Source organism: Blastomyces gilchristii, assembly GCF_000003855.2.
Source record: "Blastomyces gilchristii SLH14081 genomic scaffold supercont1.9, whole genome shotgun sequence".
In the NCBI taxonomy this organism is placed as follows: Eukaryota; Fungi; Ascomycota; class Eurotiomycetes; order Onygenales; family Ajellomycetaceae; genus Blastomyces; species Blastomyces gilchristii.
Genome location: NW_003101674.1, coordinates 1,142,802 through 1,153,639, shown reverse-complemented (window position 1 = coordinate 1,153,639; position 10,838 = coordinate 1,142,802). Strand labels below are relative to the sequence as shown.

General features: G+C 46.9%; 3 protein-coding genes across 5 annotated transcripts; all 3 read left to right on the top strand.

Moving 5' to 3' along the window:
- Positions 1 to 157: 157 nt before the first annotated feature.
- Positions 158 to 917, top strand: BDBG_04648 (uncharacterized protein; the record flags this gene model as incomplete). Its single annotated transcript, XM_002624738.2, has 2 exons — positions 158 to 351; positions 542 to 917. The coding sequence occupies 2 exons, from the start codon at positions 158 to 160 to the stop codon at positions 915 to 917; spliced, it is 570 nt and encodes a 189-aa protein (XP_002624784.2).
- A 54-nt stretch (positions 918 to 971) lies between these two features.
- Positions 972 to 1,632, top strand: BDBG_04647 (uncharacterized protein; the record flags this gene model as incomplete). Its single annotated transcript, XM_002624737.2, has 2 exons — positions 972 to 1,164; positions 1,259 to 1,632. 2 exons carry the CDS (start codon positions 972 to 974, stop codon positions 1,630 to 1,632), a joined length of 567 nt encoding a protein of 188 aa, XP_002624783.2.
- Positions 1,633 to 4,947: 3,315 nt separating this feature from the next.
- On the top strand, positions 4,948 to 10,836 carry BDBG_04646 (MYB DNA-binding domain-containing protein). 3 transcript variants are annotated; one of them, XM_031721778.1, is made up of 4 exons: positions 4,948 to 5,252; positions 5,336 to 5,435; positions 5,566 to 8,851; positions 8,949 to 10,798. In XM_031721778.1, exons 3-4 carry the CDS (start codon positions 8,243 to 8,245, stop codon positions 9,066 to 9,068), a joined length of 729 nt encoding a protein of 242 aa, XP_031578639.1. In that variant the 5' UTR covers positions 4,948 to 5,252; positions 5,336 to 5,435; positions 5,566 to 8,242; the 3' UTR covers positions 9,069 to 10,798. The 3 variants fall into 3 exon arrangements, with proteins under 3 accessions (XP_031578639.1, XP_031578640.1, XP_031578638.1); XM_031721779.1 differs by having other exon boundaries at positions 4,948 to 5,435; positions 5,566 to 6,185; positions 6,335 to 8,851; XM_031721777.1 differs by having other exon boundaries at positions 4,948 to 5,435; positions 8,949 to 10,836.
- The last annotated feature ends 2 nt before the right edge of the window (positions 10,837 to 10,838 follow it).

Here is a 10,838-nt window from a genome sequence, read left to right as displayed (position 1 = left end):
ACTTATTCACTGTATTCATTAGGTCACTAGGCCTTCATAGCCTGCTCTTGATCTTTAAGATCGACGCCCACCCCGCAACGGTGATTTCAAAACCAAAGCTACATTTTCCAATCTGAAGCAGGAGTATCCAGCGTGCAATATCTACCTCACAGCTACCATGTCCTTCGATTTTGAAGCCTATTTCCACGAGCATGACCCAGCTGCGACCTGGTCCATACGCCCTCTGACCGGGGGCATCGTCAACGTCACGGTTCGAGCAGTAAGATCGGCATTGATTCGCCCTATAGAAACGACGCAGGGTGGAACTGAGAAGGGAAGTCAAGAATTTCGTGATCCAGGGAAATTTTCTGGGTATGGTATGGGAGTTTGATGGTGAAGTATGCTCCACCGTATGTTGCTCTGGTAGGGGCACAGGCTTCATTTGATCGTGTGAGACAGGTATGATACCGGACCTAAAATGTATCCCTGCCGCCACAATTCAACTCTATTCTAGGTTCAATTCTGTGGTACATATTCGGAGCATTTAGTAACTATACTATAGACAATCGAAGCCAATACGTTGGCTCTTTTCGCAATTCGATAGCCCATTGGTTCCTCTTCCACGCGCGTCTGATGTTCTCGTTCCCCGGCTCATTCACCATGATAAAGATTCTCATCTGCTCATCATCGAAGATTTGGGGAACCTAACTCCACTGTCAGATTACTTATCTCCGCCACCCCCCGGAGAGAATCAATGTCAATTCCAGGCGATTTTGTCTAATGGAAATTTATGGCGCTCAATCGGTCGAAGGTTGGGACATTTCTTTGCTAACCTACATTCGAAATCGACGCTTGAGGCCGTTACAACATACTTTGGAGCAACCGATCTGCCGGGCTTTATAAAAACCCGAATACGACAGATTTGGTACGGGACATAGCGGTAACTATTACCTATCAAGCGGCATTTGGAGGAATACAACATTCCCGCTTTCATGAATCTATCTGAGATAGTGGAGCAAGACTATGAACGCGGTATATCTGGCGAGGAACGCTCTTTTATAATCGGCGATCTATGGCCAGGCGGGATCCTCATTGACTCTTCGGACCCGTCCGCTTTAATGCCCAAACTAGGTGTGATTGACTGGGAATTCTCGGGCCCTGGCCGCGGTGTCAATGGGGATATGGGTCAGCTACTCGCACACCTTCATCTCTACTTTTTAGCTTCGAAGCTCCAGCAGCCTAGGAGCGCTGCCTACTCTTCTGTGCTGGCCTTGGATAGAAGGCATGAATGACTCGTATCATGCGCGCAACCTCGCCAATTATGGCAATTTATGGACTCTGGCGTCCTCCACGCCATCCGACCCACCACCTCCAACCTCTCCTGTCGCGCGCAGATTTAGATCTGCCATCATAATTCATGGACGCGAGATCATCAACAATGCAATTGGAAACGATTGGAGTGGATTCTGTGCGGATCCAGGAGATGAGAACGAAAAGAATGGGCTGGTACGGTCCTTGGTTCGAACTGGAGTCCAGCTTCTACGTTTAGCGGGGAATACCACGGCAGAATTTGTCGACAGGCAAAATTGGAAACAGCTTCTACACAGTACGGAGGCGAAAGTCATAGTCGGATTGTTTTTGGATGGATGTTAGTTATCGGGAACGTGAATAGGGGCATGGATTTCAATCTAACCGTGCTTTAAGAGCGTTGAACCTTACGTAGATAACGAACGATAGAGGAGACATGCCAAAACTTGAATAGTTATGCAACCCGGAGACAGCTTTATGGTCTTTCAATCTTAGAATCCCATAATATCAAGTTCAAGGAATACTTGCCTGTCGAACCTCGACAGCACGTCGATATTGGAATTGCGAATGCTATGCTTCATCAGATTGCGTGCCTGACACTTGCTCGCGTAAACCGGGCAGTTTATTAGTGTTAGCAACCGTTTCCTTAGAAATTAATCATAAGTGCATATCGGACTTTTTAAAGGCTTATCTCCTGTTATTGTCGTTAGAGCGTTCTCCTTATGAGGTATTTATATGCAGTACATCTAGAGGCAAGAGTATGAGTTCAGTTTCCCACCTATCTTGATCAGCATTGGGCCTGAGAGTGTCCCCGTACTTTGTTTGCATCGACCTCTTCTTTATCTCTCTTTCTACTTTACAAGAAGATGGTGCTATTCCATCATCATACTCCGAAACACTTATTACTGCCAAAGCTCCATGACTCCCATACACCTACCTCATTTTAAATCTCAGACCACAGTACAGACTGTAAGTACTTTCTCGGGCATCAAAACCTGCTGACCTTTATGTGCTAAATTACGACCAATGGATAGCCTCCGAGCTAAAAGAGATCAAACATCCTAACCAAACTTAGCCGCTTGGATCTGCTTATCCCTTTGATTTCCAGCTAGGATCAGGGAGGAGAACGCTTGGATGGCGCAGAGTGCAACACCTTCGCGGGCGTCATACGTTTCAACCCTCTTTTCGCTTCATATGAATTGCGTCCTAGTCTACAAATAAAACTTCATTGTCAGGCGTCTTGAATGGACTCAACAGGCTAGTTCTCATATCTAGTGTCATAGTTCGAAGTGTCAATGAAACCTCCTACCCTAGAACTAGTCAGCTGTAACATGATCTTTCCATTCGAGGGGTGACTGAAAAGGGAGCAGAGTTAAATGCTTCAAATAGCATAATCAATACCCTAAGTAGCATAAACGGAGTCTTGCTCCTGATCAGGTATATGTTTCTTGATTTTATGCACCACTGAACAGGAATTAGTGTTCTCATTTTTTATTTGAACCCCTCTTCGACCGCCCCATTCGGTTCGTGGTGTCATACATTGTTGGTCTCGGTTGTTCGGAAGAGCAGGTATAGTCAGGGATGCCATTATAAAGAACGCGTTTCCACCAACCAGACAGGTTCCTTCGCCTTTTCCCCCTCCCTCCCCGTACAAATCCCGATGAAAAACCAAACTCAGATTTCCTGCCTGACGCTTCCTAACCAAGGCGACCTGACCTGCCCGTAGGAAGAAGACGAGAAAACACAACTAGCCATCAACATATGTGACAAGAATTTGTTCACATCCATTTCAACTTGGGACTAATGTCACCTCCCTGCTTGGGGAAGAAGGGGGGACGGACGGGACGAGACGGGGAGGAAGGAAGCATTTAACTTATTGGCGAAAAGTTGATCTCTGGTTGGCCGAAGAAAGAATAATTGTTCCCCCCCCCCCCCCCCCACTTGCCAATAATTTCAGATTGGAATTTGGAATTCCCTTTCGAAGACAGAGAACAGCAAAAATTTGCCGGTCAGGTAAGTAGCTGAGAATATCGATGATTTGTGTGATCTGAGCCAAAGAAAGATGCAAGGGTTAGTTACTACAAGAATGGAATGTACGCAGTACCGAGGTGCTTTTCTGGTAACAGTTTGTATGTGGCATGATATTCAGGGGCTTCTTCAATCAATGACACCTGCTTGCCTCAAGCTTGGATGGGAAAAGATGAGCTATTTATCGGAGGATGAGGCAGAATAAGGTTAACTTAATGCTGTGGGAGCCATTAAATAGCTCTCTGTCTGTCCGTATTTGGTATGTGCCGACAACGTTTTCGAAGACATATCGAAATGAGAGCCCGAGTGCGCGCCAATCCTCGTCAATATTTCTGATCCTAGACTGGACAACACTCTTTTTCGGGTGGGTTTCCCGGTCTTCAGAAGAAATCACGTTTTGAGTGGAACGGGAGGAGGAAGGGGTTCCAGGTGAAACCAATCAATCATTGAGAGCGTCGTCCCTTTTTTGTCAAAGCTAAATAATAATGGACATGATTGAGCAAGGTTTTCTTTCACGCGTTTTATTCCGGAGAAGCTCGGTTCATCATCTGGAAGCCAGCAGATAAATTATCCCAGAGTTCAGAAAAAGGGGAAAGGGAGATGGTCCACATCTAATTTTCTTGAAGATTTTTCTTGTGCTAACTTGGGGATTTCGGAAGATTAACTTTTATAAAGTCGGGCTCAAACGATCTGTTGCCCGATGTACACAACTTTTAAAAATCCCTTGCGCTGCGCCCTTGTTCGGCTCGTCTAACTTGCAGGCTCTGGGGCAATTACTGCAGTCTCATGGTGCTAATTGGCACGGATTCGGCTGATGGGCGCATATACTTTACACTCGCTATGGGATGTCGGGAAAACAGTAAGCAGAGATGCCGATGACAGAGACGCCCGTGAATGTGATGCGAGAACATAACTTGTTTGTCACGGCGACATTAAAGAAGAGCCCGGAGGAAGTTTTTATCGCCTCAGGGACCGATCTGCAAGAGGGTCGGTAGAGTTCTGTTTTATATATAGCCTGTTATTCCATACTACAGGTAGAAACCGGTAGGAAGATTCCATTTTCTTTCGTCCTCTTTGGATTGGAGGTGTGTCATTACCACGAGTTCTGAGTTAATCCTCATGATATTAAGCAATTTTTCTCCTCATATATGGAATGCGCTTCATGTTTAGCTCATTGAGGTGCAGAGTGCAGAGTTTCAGCTGTGGTCAGCTATGTAGATCCCCTGAATGGAAGGAATGATTGCTGTGAGAAGAATGAGTAGATGTTGGAATTAGGTCGCGGACACGGGCAATCTTGGGAAATTTATATATGGATGGATATTGGGTGAAGAGATGTGGCATGTTGGGATTGACCAACTTGTTGCATCATGAAATTCATGCCCAGTTGGTGAGCTCAAGCTTTGCTATTTGAATGGAACCTCATCAGATGCTAGCTCCAAATAGCTTATCTCGCTTTTATCTACTGTTTGTTTTGCGCATAGTTTGAGCTGTGAAATGCTTGATGATAGGGCCCTGTTGTTGAATGAAAGATGGGCTTGGCTTTTGAGGAGTATTCAGAAACCCTACTATAGGACTTTAAAAGCAACATCTATCTCTTGTTATATCAGTAGTTAGTTATTATATATCATATTATCTGGGGATACCATTCTTTGTTGGATTTCGGGATGTTTGGGTCTGGGCAGTTTGTGCTGGAACCATTGATCGTCAACTACTCCGTACTCTCCACTCCGTAACTAGTTTACCCGCAACTCAGCTAAGTTAGTTAACTTACGCTCTGCAACAAGTTGCCGGCCAGATATGAACCTTTCACCGTCCTCGTTCCTTACCTCCTTACCTCCTGCCCTCGGTTGAACAGACAGTTGCGACAAAAACCTCGGAAAATATCCAAGATGAGAGTTATTGAGCAGAGGGTCATTTAGATCCCGACATTTGCCTGCGTCTGATGAATTCCAAACGTTGCCTGCTGCCCTTGCGCTCCGAAATTTCTGCCGCTAACTCCCTCTTTCATTCAAAAGGACAGAGGTTTCGGACTTTGAATCGCGCTGCTTCACGGCTTGCCAATGATCTTATCCTGAAGCCTCCGTCGTGGGGCAAAGAACCCAATCTCAATTAGCACCGAGGTTAGTTTGTTGAGGCGTGTTTCAACGCGGCTTAGCCCCGCCAGGATCTATCCTGGGAATCTACGATGCCTGGACGTTTGATCCTCATGTCTGGATCACAATCACATATGATATGCTCACTGAAAAGTAGTGAAATCGGCAATTATTCCGCCTCCGTTTTTGACTGGAAGCTCGAGATGAAGGGCGTACCCACTACAGCCTCCAGACCCCCCCGCCCTGTGTATTTCATGCAAATGATACATTGCAGTACTTCGCCCAGGGCATCATCTTTTGTACCGGCTACGTGAGGTGGAACAACAGGGCATAATTCCACGTTGGACCAAGCTGTGATACAAGGATAGCGACCGAAAGGAGTCTTTGTCAACAACCTCTCCTTGTAACATCAGCAATAATCAGTATCTTGCGGGGCGAGATTAACTACCAATTTCCCCTGCATTACTAGGCAAAACTGAGCCAGCTCCTTGGCTTTGTTGATGAAGAAATGAACTAGTTAACTACTGCTCGCCTGAACCTAAATTTAGTGAAGGGACATACTTGTCAAACCCAGGCCGGGCTGCGTCATTCCACATCCTGAATGCGTTATCGCCCGTAATCTCTTTTGGCTACTACCTCGACCTTTCGGCCCAAAGGTTCCGGGCTAGCTGGATAATATTACGATCGCTTATCACACAGGAATAATTAACAGGAACAGCAGTTAAATTAAGCGTGGTGGGCGGGCAGAAGGCTTAAAACTGAAACTGAGCGGCGGGAGTGGGTACGACGAGTTTAGTTTGCTATTTGTCGATCACGTCTTTGTTTGATGCCTCGCTCCAGCTCTGTCTAGCTTGGATTCTTGACGCGACGTGCCCGCTGTAATTTCTTTCATTCAGGAGCTGGCGGAGACTAATTAGCTGTTACAGTCTCGAGGAATTAAGATGATCAGGGAGCATGGAATAGAGCCACTCGCGGGCTTGGCTTCACTACCCGGTCGACAAGGATAGGATCATCGGTGCTTGTCTATTGCTCAGGCAAGACTGAAGAAGCGCGTTGTCGATAACGAGAACAATGTGAGGGATGGTCCCGAACAGTGAAACAGAACCCGGCGGCACATGTGAGGTTTCTCACCTCTTCAATCCCGGTCGACAATCGTCGTGGCAGTCGCGCAGTACGAAATGAAGCAGGTTTGCTTTCGCATTGCTCTGCGATGAGCTTTCTCTCCATTCTGTTGTCCACCAACTTGTGACTTACAGGATCGCCTCCCTCTATATTTTTGCAAAGGTGTATACAGTACGATCCTCTCCGGGCGCCGTTCAGGTACCCCAAGTTTTCGCAGTATGTTCCCTTGCGCAATTGGTCGGTGACAGGGAGGAGCCGCATCATTCACCAACGCCGCTTTCTCCGCAATTCCTGTTAAACTTTCTTTTTGTTCCTGAATAATCCGACCGTTACTCAAGGGTTTGTTTCTGTCGCATCGTACACACATACATTGATACTCCATGATTTACCTTCCTTTTGCTCTCGGCTTTTGGGAAGTTCGCATCGTGTGAGGTCGCAGAAGGGATATCTGATCTGTGGAGTTTCTCTTTTATATCTCCACTCCTAATCTTTGATCCGAGGGAAAGTGGTAGTTATCTCTGATATACCTTAGATCCCACCCGAGGTTCGCGTCTAGGGAAGCGTAAGATTACCGCCTAGAACTCGATCCATCATTCCCCAGTCCAATTTTAGAAGAGGGCTAGTTAACGGCACCTATTCTGGACAACATATCTTATTCAAGCGGCCGCCGCCAGCCCTTGAAAGCCGCCCCATCATTTTAATTTATGATGCGGGTTGCAAATAGTCCTTGCTATTATAACCCCCTAATGCCAACCCTCTTTTAGCACAACCATCAATCTGGTCCCTCATCCCAGTTCCGCCTGATCTACGATGTCTATTTCCACTGACCTCTATAATAACACTACTATGCGCTATTGTTCTTTCTTTCTTTCGCTCAAGAAGTTCGAGAAGTTCTCATTTCGCGAATCCCCGACCTCAGCCCTAAAATCAATTAACGAGCATTAGTTCTGATATAACTCCCTAGGAATAACTCTCTTGCCCTTCCGGCGTGTTTAACTCCCCCTTCGTCTCTTAAGGCGGGGTGATTTGAATTTTTATTATTATTTTTGTTTTACAAATTGAACTTGCATGATTCCCACCGCTCTTCCGCTGCCCCTCTCTGGAACAATTTCCTCACACTGAAGGCAGCTCGAAGGAGAAAAGTCCTACGCGATCCATACCTCTGACACGTTGATCTTCCAAAAACGAAAAACAAAACAAAAGGCCAGGACTTCTTTCAGGTTTGCAGCGCTTCGCGTTGAATCTACAGTCCGAGTTACTTGCGCATCATCGGATAGCCTGCTAGGGCTTGACAGCTCTAGCAGCGCCGGTACACAACCGTGACGCTGGCGGATCCGTATCGGGATTATCAGATTGATTACTCGGCACAAGAACAGTCGAAAGCTCAGGAACAACAAAGTCAGCTGGTTTACCAAGCAAATCAACAGTCTACGCAGACGCTTCATCATGCGGCGAGGCCTGATGTTGCCTTCCTCCCAGGTGGTCAGCATCATCATCAATCTTTCCAACAACAACAGCCATCACATCACCACCACCAGCAGGCATCGCCGCCGCCGTCGCAGCAACAGCAACAGCAGCAACAGCAGCAACAACAGCAGCAGCAGCAGCAACAGCACGGGCAGCACGGGCAGCCAGGCGCTATTGCGTTGTCCTCTGCAGGATCCCATAACGCCGTGCGCGACATCCAACCATCTGTTTTACTCCCCGCGCAGATGGTAGCACCCCAGCTTCCACCTCACTTTAACACCGGGCCGCTCCACTTACCATCGTATGCGAGTAAGCGACACGGAACGAAAAGAGCGCGCATCGATGACGGTCCTGGGGAACCAAGCGATGATCATACAGCAGGACTCAGTCTTTCAATGCTCTCGGAGACATCGCACGGGGATGAGCGGCAGTCCACCGATATGCTCTTGTCTGCGCAATCAGATCCCACATCACGCCACCAGCCTCCCTCTCAACACGAATACCAGCCGACTTCCTCCCTGCACCATCAACACCACCATCATCATCGATTGCCTTCGCAAGCCACTCTTGTGGGGGCCCAACGCTCCGATGCAGAATTGACATCACCTGGGGGAGTGTCTGGGCCTCCAAGTGTGGTTGGCCAACCAGGGATGCCAGATCCCGCACCACGACCACGAGGACCCAAACTAAAATTTACCCCAGAGGAAGATGCCTTGCTGGTAGAGCTGAAGGAAAATAAGAACCTAACGTGGAAGCAAATTGCTGATTTCTTCCCTGGTCGGACCAGCGGCACATTGCAAGTTCGCTATTGCACCAAATTGAAAGCCAAGGCAACGGTCTGGACAGATGAGATGGTACGACTATCACTTTTCTTTTTCTTTTTTTGTTATCAGGCACTGCGAATCAATTGTGAAGGAAACAGGGTATCTGTTGGGCTAACATCCCTTGTAGGTGCAACGGTTGCGTAACGCGATCCACGAGTACGAAAATGATCGCTGGCGTGTGATCGCGAATAAGGTTGGAAGTGGGTTCTCTCCTGTAGCCTGTCGAGACAAAGCCGCAGAATTATAGACAGGCTGTCGCAGAAAATCATTGCAGAAATCTCTTGCTTTTGGGCCCACTCAAGAGAAGTTTCTAGGATGCGGTTAGGGCTTTCTTCCCGTGGATATGTGCGACTAGGATGTGTACGTCTGTTCTGTCGGAGTAGTTACATTGTTCCCTGTTTGTACCCTCGGCCTTATGGTTACAGCGTTCGCAAAGAAATCCTATCTGGTCTTCCAAATAACTTCGATTTATGTTGTCAACCTCCTTCCTCCTACAACCCTTAAACCGAGACGAAAGAATATGGAAACGACGATGGGTTTAAGGCTGATCCGATACATCCTCGAGGGCGTACGAGAACATTATCTTGAAAAAGAAAGAATAAAGAGCAAAATATAAAATTCAAGACTGACATGTTGGCGGGTGCTGGAGATCCGAAACAGCATTATAGCAGCGACTCCAAGTCACACGGATCACAAATTACTTTACGTAGCGTCGCGAATCGCCCTCTCACCGCGAACAGGCTGTATCCGTTATGCTCAGCCTCCGAAAGTCTGTGACTATCCTACGGCTAGTCTACTTGTCTTATCTGCCTTGTTTCCTTGTTTCGACTAATGATACATGTTGAATGAATGGGATTGGTTAACGTTTGGCATTGCGCAACAATGATACCCAGGTTTACTTTTCTTATCCTGTTTTTCTCCGGTGGGTTGGGATAGAGTTTGTTTACTTCTATTTCTTTTGTTTTGTTTTGTTTGCGATTTTCCTCTACTCATCACACTCGTTGATAATTATTATTTCCTAACAGTGTCTGTTTTCTTCTCCTGTCGTTTCCATTTTCTTTAATAATATTTTTCTTTACTTCTATGTCGGATTTTTGGGGGGGGGGGGGGGGGGCCTGGTTCTGGGAGGTCACGTTAAACCGCCACGAAGATAATCAGTAATGGGGGGTTCCTTTATACGATATTTTGATACCCGATTTCGAAACATTCCTTATTACTTTTGGTCGGTCTTCATGTTTCTGCAGTGTGGATGTTTTGTGACAACACTGGCAAGCATATTTCTGTACTCACATTTCTTTTGTTCTTCAAGCATGAATATAGAGCAGGATTGTATAGGACCTTGGTATGAGCTGTTTTTAATGAACGTCCAAGGTCTTTGTTGTGTATTGCATTTCGTTGAGAACCCTTTCTCCTCGTGCGCTATCGTGGCTTGTCCTTTTGTTTGGCACGGACAGGGTGTTGAGTATCCACAAGGATACCGGCAGAGTGTCTATTAGAGAGGACGAGGCTACTCCGAGGCTGACAATGGGGAAGGTTAACACAGGGCATAACTGTCAACCCAGAACGGCCTTTTCCCCGGTTGTCCGACCTGTGTGTGTGTCTTTGTGTAGTTTTTAGTCCCCTGTTCACTTCTGTAGCCCCAGTAGTCTACTGTGCTCCCCGGAGTCTCACACCGTTTCTTTATGCATAGAGAAAGGCGGATTTGGCCGTTTGTTGCGACATCGCAAGGTGAGCCACGTTAGCAAGTCCTGCGACAAAGGTTACACGCAGGCAGGCCAACAGAGAAAGAGAAACCAAGGGTTACCGCTCTAGAGCGGAGGAGAAGGAGGACCTTTATTCCAATTTCATTCTATAGCAAATGCCGGTAGGGTAGGCTCATACACCGACTTCTGGTTCCTTGGAGGGGGGGTTGTTGCTATCAATCTCAGGCATGGAGGTGCTTTACAAGAATGGAATGAAGAGCTAACCCTAACTCTACCCAACACGGCAAGAACCAAATTGACCAATTAGGGCAGAA

Bases quoted from the DNA above. Each gene is read 5' to 3' on its own strand.
- BDBG_04646 (XM_031721777.1), top strand. From the start codon at position 8,243: ATGGTAGCACCCCAGCTTCCACCTCACTTTAACACCGGGCCGCTCCAC. The intron at 8,852-8,948 runs GTACGACTATCA...CATCCCTTGTAG, and splicing joins CGGTCTGGACAGATGAGATG to GTGCAACGGTTGCGTAACGC.